Here is a 15,882-nt window from a genome sequence, read left to right as displayed (position 1 = left end):
CCGTTAAATCCTGTTTTTAACAATTTCAAGTATAAGAAAGGACATTTTTGCTATATCATTTTTTGAATATCATTGGCTAACTGGAATATTCGAAGTAATTGTATTGTTCTGTTTATTTATGTCATATTCTTCGGATTTGTTATTTATGGTACATATGATGTATTTTATAGCTAAAGTAGATTTGTTTCCCATCATTTCCTAGGTAAGGACATGCGGATTATCCTTTTTGGGTTTCGTCCAAGAACAAAGCAGGTTAGATATTGGTCAAGAGTTGATTCATTTACAATTTTTGCAAATTATTTTTATTGTTGATATAAAACTCAAATTCTTTGAATTTTAGGTACATTTCATTTCATTTAAATTTTAATATGGGTTTTAATAAAATGATACCTTGTTCAAAATTAAAAAATTGTCTCGGTTTTTCCTATATCTGCTTAAATATGTAGTAAATGAATATGGATACTTTCTGCAGAGGAGAGCAATTTTTGAGGGACTGACAAGGCATATGAGGCCATCTCGACTATGGGATTTATATGCATTCACCTGTGGTCCTCATTTGTTCACAAACACTGATCCAAAGGTGCGGTTACATCATGAGTATCTTAGGCTTCTTGGCAAGAACAATTTGTTGAGAAGTGTAACAAGCTTTCATAAAGAGAAAATGTATTTGGCCTCAAATAAGAGTTGGAGAATAACTGATGTAAACTCCAATTACAAACTATGCCCAACATACCCTCATATTTTCTTGGCCCCTTCAAATATCAGGTATTGCATGCAATGGTTTATGTAGTGTTGAAGTAGCATTTTCACACTTTCAGCTTTCTGTTTCTGTTTTTCAGACTCACTATAATAATTACTTCTGGCTCAAGGTTACTTAGCTAAATTCATTTGTGATTTTGTAAGTGATGAGGAGCTGTCACAAGCTGCGACTTTTCGTGCACGGGGAAGATTACCAGTTGTTACATGGTGCCATCCTGGTATTTATATGTTTTTCTTTCAAAAGAAGATGGTTATGTTCTGTTCACATCAAAATGAAGAGTCTCTTATAAGTAGTGCAAAATTACAATTCTTTATGAATGAAAAATTAGAGCTGATAATAATGCTTGTATTGTCTGGTTTATAATTTGAATTGAATTCTATTCATCATCTACAATGCTACAGAAAATGGAGCTGTTTTGGCACGTTCCTCACAGCCCTTGGTTGGTCTTATGATGAATTCTAGGAGGTAAGGCATGCAATTTCGTAAATCTCATTCCCTAGTTTTAGTGTCTTATCTTTTTACAGTTTTGGTGGATGTCTTGTAAAGCCTGTTGTGGGTATTGAAGAAAAGTAGCAATATGGGAATAATGCTCATGAAGTTAAGCGTGTTTTGTGTGCAAGTGTTTAAGATTTATAATTCTGATTTAAATTTTCAAGTATATGAAGTTTCATATGCTATGCAATTCCCTTTTCTTACTTTTGCAATTTGTGCTATGTATTATTAGTACTCTTAATATGAATCATTCTTTTGTGAAACCTCATTGCAGCAATGCTGATGAAAAGCTTGTTGCTGCACTCCGTGCTCAAACATCCGGTGGCAAATATGAAACCAGGTATGTTAATCTGAATTTCAAAAGATAGATTCATTGTGTGCAGCTTTTGATCCAGGATTCCTATTTATTTGAAGTATCTTGAATGTTATATTGGGAATGTGAGTATGCACTTTCTTCATTATATTATATGTGTTTGTATTTACAACTAAGTTGCCGGTTCATGTTGAAGTTTGGGTTCAAAGAACCAGTTTGCGGGTGTGGCAATTTTTTGAAATGGGATGTGGGTTCGTTAGTACAAAAGCATGTAAAAATTATAATTAATAATAATGTACACACACACACACACACACATGTATGCAACCTAGAAGCATGAATTAAGATTACAATGTCACAAAGTATTATAAAAATGACAAAAACATCATAAACTTATAATAGCATCACATCAACATCAATATATTAAAATAATAATATTGAGTTTAAGCAATATTGTTTTGAGTCTTTGACTTTCAACAATTGGCACTTTGTACTAAGTTTCAATCATCTAATTGATTATCTAACTTCGTTTTCTTCTTCTTCATCATCAAAGGCATTAGTTGATTAAAAAACAGTGCCAATGCCAATGGGATCTGCTGCACCACTAACATTCTTGCTTTCCAAGTTCTCAAATGCTTATTATTTTTTCACTGTATAGAGAGCTTGTTTGTTTGTAATGAACATCCTGCTTGAAAAATCTTAAAAAAGTAGCTTGCAACTCTCTTCACTTATTGAAGATATTGTTTAGTGTTTAAAATATAATTTATCACTAGAGTACTTGCAATCAATCAGATGGGGTCATTATCAAACGTTGTATATAAAAAATTCATTGGAAGAAATCTGCATGGCTAGTTTAATTTGATGTAACAATTATCAGAACTTAAGTAAATTTTGTCTTGTATTGTTAAAAATCTTATTCAAATTCTGTAATAATTGTTTCCTGCACTAAATTATAAAATATTTCTCAGTGGAAATGTTCCTGGTTCATACCTGGTTTACGTAGGCCTGCTCTGGTTTGACCTGGGTTCAGCTTGGATGAGTCAGTCTTCTGGGCTTGAACCCTAGCTGAACTCACGAGTGAACCAAACCCAAGTCAGGAACTAGTTCGAACCAAACACTGGTTTGGCCATAAACTAACTCAACCCGATAACATAGATTTACGATCATATTAGTTATTGATCTTGTTTCAGAATCACTGGCCTCTAGACATAGTAGCTATTAGTTTGCTTTAGTTATTTTTTCTGAGTTTTGAATGCATTTGAGCTTTTTAGCAACTGTGACATGCTATTGTCTATATTTTTATACTATAAAATGTAATAACCCTTGCTTTGTATGGTCAAATTTATCAAATGCGACTAGTAGAATTATGTCAAACAGTTGACATGTAACCCAAGTATTTAAGTTTGGATATAACTGAAATATACCAATCCAGTACAGTAGTATGCAAAATCGTTCTGTAATATGTATCTTGTTACTTGAAATGGTAAGTCACAGGTTTGTTTTAATATTTAACATCCAGTATGGTGGAAATCAGTGGATATAACCAAAATACAATGCAATAGTGACAGTATTAAACCAGTCAGATATCACAATCTGCAATCAACACTTAAGATATCACAGTAAACTCACAAGACAATTCTGAACACATTTATTAGTTTCTTCCTGCGTTAAATCTGGTGGTGTGCATAACACCAACACATTCCACGACTCACAACACCTATGAAATGTACAGTAAGAGCAATCTGTAATATGATCAAGGTAAATCAATACTATAAGAACCTGGATTTCGTATGGGAATGATCTGGCTATCTGTGGCTTGTCCTTAATGATGCTCTCATTCCGTATTCTGCTCCTATTACTGTCTACGGCCCGTTATCTCTGTCACGAAGAGACCCATGTGGTGTGTATACTGTGGGATGATTTGAGGGTGCTGACCACTGCTTCCAACTTCTGTGTTAACCCTGCTGCTGAAAACTGCTAAGAGGAGCCGACTATAACAGGAACTCATGAGAATGGAAAGCTACATCAACTCTTAAGTCTCACCTCTTGTCCACAGCTATGTAATGACCATCCCCTTGCTTGCTTACCAGCTTACGTCTGCTGCTACTGACCTGTATGTTGCTAGTACAGTCGGATATCTTCAACTATCTATTTCCTTCCTTCTGCTGTTAAAACTCCAATTTCTTTCAGGTGTCCAATATACCAATCTGAACCTTAGTCATAGAATGAGTGTGAGTCATTGGGTTTGCGTCCAGTCTCACTCTTTTCCTCAAGGGGTTTCGTCCTCAAGAAATAGCCAAGTCACATTAAAGCAACCTATTAAGATTTTGAATAACATAACATTTCATGGTCTCAATCCCAATGTAGCTCCACGCTTTTATAACCTTGATATGAGGGAAGACACAAACAACTTGGCAATGTGGGATAAAAGCCAATTTCGTCTTTTAGTCACTTAAGTTACTTTTGTCATAAAGTGACTTTAAATCATAAAGTAACTTTATATTTGCACTTTATAATATTAGAGTGACTTTATTATTATAAGTTACTTTATAACTTTATAATAACATTAGAATATTAAAATAAATCACTTAAGTCACTTGAACTTTAATATCTCTTGAAATACTTGTCTGATTGCCAAGTCATCAGAAATAAGAATCTCTCCTTATAATTCCCCATGTGACCAAATACACTTTCTAAAAATAGAAAGGGTCCATCTCTATCACTTTTGACTTATTATACATAGTAAGTATGGCAAATGGAGTCCAAATGATATTGAACGAAGGCCAAATCCATAAATCCATGAATGTTGGAGATGAATCAATCCTCAGAAGACCCTGTAACCATCCTTATTAGCCTATAAGGATCCAATATAAGGCTAATCCTTGAAATTTTGATGTTAGCAACAAATGGGGACATTACATAAAACATTATATATACATAAATACTTCTCGTAAAATTTGTATAGCATTGGTGTTGACTGCAACCAAATGCACAGCAAGACTGTTGTGTAAGATACTTGTTGATGCGAGTTTTGTATCACTTACATAACATATTAGGATTTGAATATTCGATATGAAGTATCAAACATACAATTCCTCTCTTGAAAAGTTATTGCTCATGGGACATGAGTATAACTCCAATGTTCCCTACATTGTTGGATACTCAGTCAGTTTTATCGATGTGATTTGCTGGTAATCATGTAGGCGGCCTTACGCTATTCATTCAAGGATGACCTGGACTTTGGTGGAACGAAGGTGATGGTGACTCGGTTTGTGAAATGTGCGGAGGCAGATAATGTTGATGGTGGTGATGATGTAGGATGGGTCTGCCAGTGATGATGTTGATGGGAAAGCGATGGTTGTGGAAGGTGAATGGATGCGTTCCGATGCTTGACTTACCTTTCTAACTTCTCTCTCTCTACTTCGACTACTCAGCTACTCACTATTCTACTCTTACTCCTATGAATGGAAGGTTAGCAAATGGACGGGGATCGAACCTAATGAGAGCTGACCAGTGGCCTCACTTCCACAGGTGCAATGATTCAAAGGAATAATAGACTAGTTTACCACACAAAGCTTCCCAACCAGCCGCTAGGATGCTAGTGGCCTAGTATTGATCCCTATCAAACATTTACCAATGCTACCATACAACTATCCATCTACTTCACTCCTACTTAGCAACTTGAAATGAAACCAACTTTAACAACTTGAAAGGAAATCTAAGTAAGTGGGAGTAGAAAACATGCAATAATACCCAATGTTCTTAATCAACATGCAAATCGCAACAATGAAAAAGAGAGCAATTTTGGTATTATCTTCGCAACAATTTCTCCAACACTTTACAAATGAGAGCAAATGGCCTTTTATAGGGGCCAAAAATACAACGGACGGTGGAGATCAAAACAAGATCAATGATTCAGATTGGATCCTCAAAACCCTAATTGGGGTTGCCACCCCATCAGTCAATGAGAAGCTGCCACCTCATCAATGGGCCAATGAAAAAAGTGCAAAAAGTGGCAACCAATGAGAAGGCACCAAAATGGTGGCCAATCAGAAATAGACACTTGTCCTATTCTAGAAGAAAGGGAAATTTGCCACTTGGGCTTACATCAGATGATCTTCTAATATAACTCTTCCCTTTTCTTTCATTTTCTTAGCTAAGGTGATGAACTTAGCTAGCCTTTCCGTTAACTTCTTCCATAGGACAAGGTGTGTGCTTTGCCTTGAGTTCTGCCGACTTCGCCACGCTGCTTGTTGCTTGTAGTATCCTTTCGTGATCCTTCTCATATTCTTTCGCAAATCCAATAAAAGCACTGAGAGAGGAAAGGGTGCCCAAATGCTTTTTCTTGATGGCAACCTTTCCCAACTCATCCAACCTCGATCCAAAATCTGTCTTATTGATATCCTCTTCTCTAATATCCTCAAAATCAAGTGCCACCCCAACGTCGCTCATCATGGTTGAAATAGAAGTGTCGACGCTTGGACTGCGTCGTGCAATCTCATTATGTATTTCCTCAAGTGTTCTAAGTCTGGTAGTTAATGCAACAAACCAAGATTCTACTATACTCAATCCTCTCTCATCAACCAACCCGGCCCTTTGCAAATATGCCTCTGGTAGACCAATGAATGCTTGTAGCCTAGGAATAGCCAAATCTCTGATGGGAAGGAAACCTTTCCACTCCTCTTCGAATAATTTGAACGTGTCTCTAATGGCCACTAATGACTGGAATGTCGAGATGAAGGAAGGCAAGAAATTTCGCCCATCTTGGATTGTATCATGGATCCAATCTCTGATTTCGTGTAGCTGAGTTGATATCTCTCTTGAATTGCTCCCGTTGTCTTGAGGAAGGGCTGCCTGGTGCAGCTGTTGGATAGGCTGGCTATCTCTCCAATATTTGTTCTCGGCCTCCAACTTTACTATCCTTTCATTTTCCTTCCTTAACCTTTCTCTGATTGATGCTATACCTTCCTGGACCTCCTCACACTCCATATCATCTGTATTCCTTCCCAAGTTATGTTCCACTATCTCATATTCTTGGGCCACAATCTCATTCATTGCCTTGTTGACTGTTGGAATAGCAATCTGAACCCTTCAGTGACCATCATTGTCGCTCCTAATTACCCTTGCCACTGTCTTTGCCATTTGTTTTTGGTTCTTGCTATTACCCTTCTCCATTAACTCTTAGATGTCCTCAGCTGTATGGGCCGTTACCACCTCGCCTCTTGGCACAAGCATTTGTCTTAATCATAGTGGTGTAGTGCATTTCCCCAAATCTGGATTTGGTTCGACTAACAAAGCATCACCAATGACCTCGGGTTCCTGACTTATTGCCTCGATGTCGATTGGTCCATCTTCTTCTCTACTAGTTTCTTCCATATCATTTCCTTGTTGGTTCTCTGAGAGAGGGGAGCACTCAGTGCTTTCACTATAGCCACTTGATTCCGAATCAGAGCTCACCTCCACCGCGGCCCCTTTATCATTTGAATTGACCTCCTGGCTTCTAGCCTCAATTATACTCTCTCTTGATGGTGTTGCATGCTGTCTCTTGGTTGGAGGCTCTGGATGTTCTTTGCCCTTCTCTACCTCCAAAACTTTCTTCTTGCTATTTCTAATCATTTCCTGTTGCCGGCTATTTCCTTCATTCCTTTCTCCGATTGATTCTGCTTGTCTCTCTTTTGGCTTCATCATCTCATAGGTAAGGGGAATCCTTTGTCTTTGTAGCTTCCTTAGTCCTTCATTATACCACGACTCAGTATGTAAATCCACTGCTCTTGTGACTACTTCCAAGGAAGGATCCTGATGGTCATCCCAATCCACTGGATTCAATTCTGTTCCTTCTACTGTATCATAGTCTTCTCTCAACACATTTCCATCATCCTCCAGTTGATTCGGAATATCGAGGCCTCTCCATCTAATAGCCCTCATCATGTTCACTGACAGCCTTGAGAAAGCTAGCTTTCTCATATGAAAGTCATCTTTGGCGTTGGCCCAAAAGTCTTCTATGGTGGGAACATGCTTGAATTCATTTTCATGAGATACCTTTATAAGACCATTAGGATTGAATCCTTGCCTTGCTTTGTACCATCCTAGATGATACCATTCCAATTCCTTCTCTGTAGCTTCAAAGGAGGCCCGATTTGGGCAACTATCATTGCCAATTACGATTGAGAACGAAATGCTTGTTTTCCCTTCTTTTCTCATCATTCTATCATAGTGCTCAAGTTGCCTAGCCAATTCTAACAAAACTACCTTGTCGGAAGCCTCTTGGGACAAACTGTACTTCCTGCCACTCTAATGTATGTAAATTGTGGAAATTGGATGAACCAACTCCCATATTTCTTTATCTTTGCTTCTGCGTCCGATGAAAGTCTCTTAGCAGGTGTCCCTTGTAGTACCCTTATTGTCTTCATAGTGAAGGCATCACAAAATATCTTGTAATCCTTGTTGTTGTGCCAATGGAGCTGCGGATAGCATTCATGTACCAAATATTGCCCCGGTCTGCTACCAACTTCTCCTAAAGCCTTAAGTCCCGGACTCTTGTACAATCTAGCAATTAGGTAGAACAGATAGGAGCCCATGTAGAATTGCCTTTGGTTTTGCATGGTTCTGAGTTGCAATTCTAAGTTCTCGCTTATGATCTTGGTCCAATCAAACCTTTTCCCTTTCTCGATCTCATCAATGAAGAAGTACATCCAGTTTTCAAATTGCATCCCTTGAGCTAGGCCCATGATCCAGCTGAGCAGAACAACGAGATCACCATATTCTGGTTTGAAATCTGCTATGGTGAGCCTCGATGATCTGTTAACTCCCTTCCCTCCCTCGTGTATCCAACTCTTCTTTAGATGCGTGTGATAGGCCTCTTGGTTATCTTGAAATGATTTAGTTGCTTGGTCCATCATCACAACTGTCATGCCCTTGTACTGGGGAATGTTGAATGTTTCTTCGATTGCTTGTTTGCCAATGTTGGCAAACACTATTTTCCCTTCATCAAAAATGATGGATTTACTGTTTAGATCAAATCTGGATGCACATTCCATAATCAATTCTGGACAGGGCAATATGGGAGGAAAAGCCGCTGCATGTACAATTCCGCTCTTGTATATCCTTTTTGCCAAGGGGGATTGTCCTTCCTTTAGTCTGTTTTTCATCCGTATCATGTCCACTGTACCGATATTGGTGTCGGTTATTCTCTTCATTTTCGAGAAGAAGGGAGTTTTGGGCATCATGTCCTCTTTGTCTTTCTTAGTGTTTTCCCGCTTGGTATTCTTACTTGCACTACCATCCTCCATGCTCGTCGCCCTATTACGGGATGTTAGAGTGGTGGACCAGAAGGCAAGAAGAACCAAGAGGAGCAATCCTTAGACTAGAACGAAAGATGGATGTCAGCTTAAGGACCCCTTGCAACTCTAGATGATGAAAATTCACCTTAACCAATAATCTTACAGCGACTTTTTGGAACCTAGGACAAGACCTCAAGAATCTCCAAATCTTTTTGCAAATTAGAAATTTAAACCTCTAAAACTATCCAACACTTGCTCAATCAAACAAAATTCAGACTTCCATATGCATCCCTTGTCTCAACAAAATCTCCATGTCTGATATAAAAAAATGCAGTCCTAAATGGGGAAAAATCAGATCTTCACCATGAATTGCCCATGTCACCAAATCAGATCTGCCTCAAGAAAATGCCGAGAGTGGAAAGTTCTGCCCTCAAATCACTTTGTCCATGTTACAATCGTAAATGGCAGAATACTTCGTTAATTAAACAGAGATCAAAATGATCTATATATATACAAAAGGAGAGTCGAATAGAATAGAAACATTCTATTCTAGACTATACCTAAATATTAGAAAACATTCTAATATTTACAATAAGCTACAATAGTGAGCATTAAAGATTATTCTAATACCCCCCCTTAATGCTCAATCTATTTACTACACCAATAGATCCCCTAAATTTAACAAATTTGTCAGGACCAAGAGGTTTTGTGAAAATATCTGCTGGTTGCTCTGAGGTAGGGACATAGAGTAACTGAATAGAGCCATCTTCTACTAACTGTTTGATATAATGGCAATGAAGTTCTATGTGCTTGGTTCGTTCATGAAACACTGGGTTTTTGGCAAGTTTGAGTACTGCCTGATTGTCTGAAAACAACGAAGTCGGACCTGCTTGAGGAATATGCATATCTGCAAGCATCTGACGGAGCCAAACTGCTTCACAAGCTGCCTTGACAGCTCCTCTATATTCTGCTTCTGTAGAGGAGAGTGCATGTGCCTGTTGCTTCTTATTGGTCCAGGTAACTGCTGCAGATCCGATACTGAACACATAGCCAGAAGTAGATTTCCTGTCATCAACTGAGCCGGCCCAATCGGAATTGGTGAATCCATTGAGCTGAGGAGTGGTACTCCTTGTGTAAAGAAGACCAAAATCTGAAGTACCATGTACATAGTGTAACACACGTTTTGCTGCAATCCAATGATCAGTCTTGGGATTCGTCATGAACCGTGAGATGTAGCTGACTACAAAACTGAGATCAGGTCTAGTAGTAGTAAGGTAGATGAGACTACCTACCAACTGCCTGAAGAGTGTTTCATCTACAGGAGGAGAATTAGATTGTGCGGACAATTTCAGACCAGTTTCCATAGGAGTGGAGGCAGGTTTGCAATCCTGCATTCGAAACCTGTCAAGCAAATTTCTGGCACACTTGGACTGAGACAAAAAAATACTGTTGTTAGTCTGCCAAACCTCAATACCTAAACAATAATGAAGCAATCCGAGATCGGTCATATCAAAAGTTCTGCATAGATCTTGTTTGATATCTGAAATCAAATGCTCTGAGCTCCCAGTAATGATCAAATCATCCACATAGACAACAAGAAAAAGAATATCATTACCAGAGTGTTTAATATATAGATTACTGTCTGACGGGCTGCGCTGAAATCCCTTATTAACCAAGTACTGATCAATCTTTATGTACCAAGTTCGAGGGGCCTGTTTAAGACCATAGATGGCCTTCTGGAGTCTACATACTTTTGGTTCTGAACCGGCAACCTTGAAACCTGGGGGCTGCGTCATGTAGACTTCTTCTTGTAATTCACCATTAAGAAAAGCACTCTTTACGTCCATCTGATGAACTTTCCAACCATACTGAGCTGCAATAGCAAGAAGAATGCGAATAGTGCTCATCTTGGCTGTCGGCGCAAAGGTCTCCTCATAGTCAATGCCTTCGCGCTGGGTGAATCCTCGAGCAACAAGTCTGGCTTTGTATTTGTCCAAGGTACCATCTGCATGGTACTTGACCTTATAGACCCATTTACAGCTAATGGGTTTCTTCCCTGGAGGAAGATCTGAAAGAACCCAGGTGTGATTCTTTTGAAGACTCTGAAGCTCAGCATCCATTGCTTGTTCCCATTCTGGAATTCCTTTGGCCTCTGCATATGTCTGGGGCTCAGGGATACTGTGGATGTTGGCCATAAGTGCAACATTAATTGTGTTGTGCTGAATGCTCGTTTTTCTGGAGGTTCTACTCTCAATGAGTTCATCTGGACGAAGATCACTAATCGTTTGAGCCCACCATTTTGGCCGTAGAGTAGAGGAGCCAATATTAGATGTTGTTGGAATAGTTGGATGAGGAACAGGAGCAAGAGTTGTATTATTTGGAGGTGGCTGAGGTGGTGTATCAGTAGTATCAGATGACTCGTATAAAATAGAAGGACTCAAGTCAGAGATTGCTGAAGATTGAATCTCGAAATGTGGTGAGGAGGCAGAGAGCTGAAATGGTCCGAGTTCCTCATCAAATACAACATCACGACTGAAGATTAAACGATCAGTGTTTACATCAATCAGTCTATAGGCCTTATGTGTGGGACTGTATCCTGTAAACATGAGTTTCTGGCTTTTGGAATCCAACTTAGTGCGTTTGGCATCAGGAATCCACACATATGCTAGAGAGCCAAAAACTTTCAAATGGTTGATCCTAGGTTTACGACCAGACCAGGCTTCCTTAGGAGTCTTATGGTTAACTGCAAGGGTGGGTGACCGATTAAGAAGGTAGACAACGGTGGATACTGCTTCTGCCCAATATTTTCTGGGAACATTTCTATGTTCTAGCATAGCCCTAGCCATTTTTGTGATGGTACGATTTCGACGCTCTACAACACCATTTTGCTGAGGGGTGTGAGGTGTGGTGAACTGACGTCTAATGCCATGAGTAGTACAGAAGGCAGAGAAAACAGAAGAACAAAATTCCCCCCCATTATCGGTCCTAAGAGTACGGATGGGGAAACCAGACTCTTTTTCTACTAGGGCTTTAAACTGCTGAAATACAAGAAAAGCATCTGATTTTTGCTTAAGAAAATATACCCACATTTTGCGACTGAAATCATCCACAAAGAGTAAGAAGTACCTGTTCCCAGTAACAGAAGGAGTATTCATAGGACCACATACATCAGCGTGGACCAGCTGGAGTACTTTAGATGCCCGCCATGATTCACCATCCTTAAATGGTGTCCTATGTTGCTTCCTTGCTTGGCAAGCTCCGCAAACGGGATGGTTCTGGGTCTGGATATCAGGTAGGCCATGGACTAAATTATCCCGAGCAAGATGTGCTAGATATTGAATGCTCAGGTGACCGTATCGTTGATGCCGGAGATTGCTGAGTGCGGATGATTTGGCGATGAAGGCAAGCCCAAGGGAATCGCCTGAATCTACAAGCCGATAAATACCATGATCCTCAAGACCAACAGCAAGTGTAGTGCGAGAAGCACGATCAATAATCGAACACTCATTTCCACTGAAAATGACATCCAACTGAGGGGAGTGCTTTATAATCTGACTGACTGACAAAAGATTATGTTTCATGCCAGGAACATAACAAACATTGAGGAACATGAGTCTTTTTCCTCCGGACTGAATCTGAACATTGCCCTTGCCGACAATATTGTATTCTTCGCCGCCTCCAAAGATTACTGAGTCTGAATAGGGAGTGAATTCAACAAACCAATCACGCCTGTGAGTGAAATGTCGAGAGGCACCGGAGTCTATGTACCAAGCAGAAGATTTCACATGATCTGTAGGTATGCTGGCCATAAAGGCATGGTAGATAGATTCTTTCTGCTCTGAGTGTTGAGCATCATTGGCTTGTCTGTTAATTGACTTTGACTTCTGATGCTGCTGATACAGATGGTCATAATATGCGAATATCTCAAATGGCACAAACTTCGAGGTGAGAAGATGAATGACCCAGAAAAAACGGAGAAGTACACGGACAAGAGCTCGAAAAACCCAAAAATAATACGTTGTCAGAATTTGGATCCGCTGGCTTGAAAATCGAGGCACAAAAATCGAGACACCCACAAAAATTTGACGAAGATCCATTTGAGATCTCAAAAAACCCACCAAGAATATGTGATCAGAATTTTTTTGAACCAAAAAAGTGGGGTTTTCGAAAAAAACTTTACCCGACTGGAGAGAAAGTTTCAACTATGGCAGATCTGTGCAAAAACTTGCAGAAAATGACCCAGACCAGTCGGATTTGAAAGGTGACGCAAGCTGCCTATATACCACCAAAATACTGCGCCAAAAAACCAGACACGATTTGGAAAATTCGCGTCAAAAAACAGACACGAAAAAAATCGCGTTTTTGTTCTCAGTCGTTTCCAGAAACCAGTAGAACCCAGAGTTGCAGCAATGAACCACGAACCAGGCAGCATTCGAGTTGCAGACAAAATTGGTGATATGTGTCCAAAAAAAACTAGCTGAATCTATTACAGCTGCATTATTTGATTACAAATTGCCATGATTCAAACAGATGATAAAAAACAGAAACCCTAGACGGTTTTTTTTTTTTTTTTTGTGAACAATCAGAAATAATTCCGAAAAATCTTTAACAAATAATTTCAATAGAAATTATAAATTTTCCGGAAAAATTTGAAGCATTTGCTCTGATACCATGTTACAATCGTAAATGGCAGAATACTTCGTTAATTAAACAGAGATCAAAATGATCTATATATATACAAAAGGAGAGTCGAATAGAATAGAAACATTCTATTCTAGACTATACCTAAATATTAGAAAACATTCTAATATTTACAATAAGCTACAATAGTGAGCATTAAAGATTATTCTAATAGTCCAAGCATGGAAGTCCTCGATTTGCCCAAAAATGTCACCTAGGGCACAAATCGCAGCACATAGAAGGAGAACAAATCACCAAAAAATCTGCAAAAATCTGCCCACAAGGAAAATCACCAAGGCCTGAAATCTGCTCCTCAAGAGAAATTCGCCCAAGAATGGAGAGGAATCTGCCTTAGAACAAAATCGCCTAAGCATCAAAATCTGCTCCCAAGGAAATTCGCCCAACAATGGAGAGGAAGGAATGAATTGTGAAGAAGAAATGGGAAAGAGGTTTCCTTTATACCCAATTTCTTTTCCCTATAAGCTGGCTGACCTGGTCCTGGAGGAGAGAAAAAACCAAAATTTAACTCCAAGTCATGGCTCATAATTAAGTACTTAGCTCAAAAATTTAATTTTGCCCAAAAGAAAATTGCATTTTAAATTTGCCAATTAACTCCAAATTGCAAAAAGAAATTAAATAATGCCTTGAGGGTGTTAAATATTTCCATTTAATGAGGCTTTAGTAATTAATACGTCACTAAATTTGGATTTTGGCCAACCAAAAGCCATTTTTTCAATATTAAATTACCAAATTCATTAAAAATTAAAAAGTTTTCAAGGCAAATTAATCCAATTAAAGCCAATTTTTTGCAATTTTCAACCAAATTGATTTTCCCAAGCTATTTAAAATTTTATGACAGTAAAATTGCCCCCTAGAGTCAAAAATCGATTTTTGCAATTTAACCCCATTTCAACAAAATTAAAATTTTCACCAAAGAAAAATTTGAGATTTTCCAAAACTTAAGCCTAATTAAAATTTCCCTTTTGAAAATCATCCAAATTTACACAATTAAAACCAAATTTTCAAAAGAAATCGTCTAAGTACAAAATTCACGATTTTATCTTTCGAAGTTGAAATTAACTTTGAAAATTATTCGGCCTAGGGGTAGAATTGATAGCTCTGGAAAATCAAGTTGAAACCGGGTGAAAATAAGCTAAGCCTCCCCACATTTTTCCTAAAGGTGCCAAGGCGTGAAATTTTCAAAACTCAAAAATTTTGGGCAATTCAAAAATAAATTTGCCGAGGCGATTAGAAAAAAAGGGGGTCCCCAAGATTTGGGGCGATGTGTGAAAACCTCACAACAATACTATACATTGGAAGGAATGGCTGTTATAAAAGACAGAGACTGTATCACCAATAAAAACTTTCTTCCCTGATTACTATGAGAAGCATAGATATGGAACCGAGAGAAACTATTTGGGAGTATATGCCATTTATTTCTCACATCAAGATAGCCCACCAGAAGACTATGATATTGTAATGTCCCCTGTTGGGACTTAATTTATATTTAATTTCTCAATTATAGTTTGGAATGTAATGTCCATGATGGGATTAGTTATGCATCTCATTATATTTAGTTTAGCACCCACATCCTACTTTATTACTATTTCAACTCAAAGGTGGAAGGAATAGGTGATATCCAAGTTTCTTAGAAACCAATAAACGAATTCCTCAAAGTTTACAAGTCCAAATCTATATCACGAAGGCTTACAGAATGCTGGCCCCTACCCTCTCGTTTGAAAAGATCCATTTGCTTGGATTTATACAAGCCCCTTCTTGGTAACATCTCTACCTTCTCTTCTAGATTAAAAATAGTAATAGTTTCTTGAATATATATACATCTGTATAATGTAACTGATCTATATATATATATATAAGATCATTCAAATATATATTATAGAGTATTCGGCTATATAATTCTGATTCCAATGTTTACTAATAAATAGATATAATAGATCATTCTTATATATTATATAATTCAACATATATACTTTCATTATTTCTGATATTAATACATGTGTAATCGTTAACACAATTCTTCATATATTTATATATATTTGTTTATATAAACATAATCTTTACTATTCTTATTGTTCTTATAGTCATATATTCCTATTCATAATCTCTTCAATTTATGTATATATCCTCCTTTATCATCCGACCGGATGATCTTCCCGTCCTATTCCAAGCTTATAAATTTATAGCAATGCTACAGTATGTATATAATCACATAGTAGTCTCTTATTCTTGATAGACTCTAAATATAATATTCTGAAAAACAGTATTGGATTAAGATAAAATGTAGCATACCCTTGCATTACACAATGTTTTCCAGTTAACAGAAAGGGACTAATTCT

The 15,882-nt window shown here is 38.0% G+C and overlaps 1 protein-coding gene across 1 annotated transcript in view; it reads left to right on the top strand.

Moving 5' to 3' along the window:
- Positions 1-15,882, top strand: part of LOC149530785 (phosphatidylinositol-3-phosphatase myotubularin-1-like) — a 268,097-nt gene that overhangs the window by 71,571 nt on the left and 180,644 nt on the right. The window contains exons 6-10 of the mRNA XM_089811165.1: positions 203-252; positions 473-765; positions 904-977; positions 1,162-1,225; positions 1,527-1,592. Coding sequence (XP_089667291.1) covers positions 203-252; positions 473-765; positions 904-977; positions 1,162-1,225; positions 1,527-1,592 — 547 coding nt within the window. The remainder of the gene's footprint in view (positions 1-202; positions 253-472; positions 766-903; positions 978-1,161; positions 1,226-1,526; positions 1,593-15,882) is intronic.

Source organism: Cupressus sempervirens, chromosome 11 (assembly GCF_028749045.1).
Source record: "Cupressus sempervirens isolate cs-2001-9-10 chromosome 11, ASM2874904v1, whole genome shotgun sequence".
NCBI classification, from domain to species: domain Eukaryota; kingdom Viridiplantae; phylum Streptophyta; class Pinopsida; order Cupressales; family Cupressaceae; genus Cupressus; species Cupressus sempervirens.
Note: the sequence above shows the minus strand (reverse complement) of the source record. Positions and strands in the feature narration are given on the sequence as shown.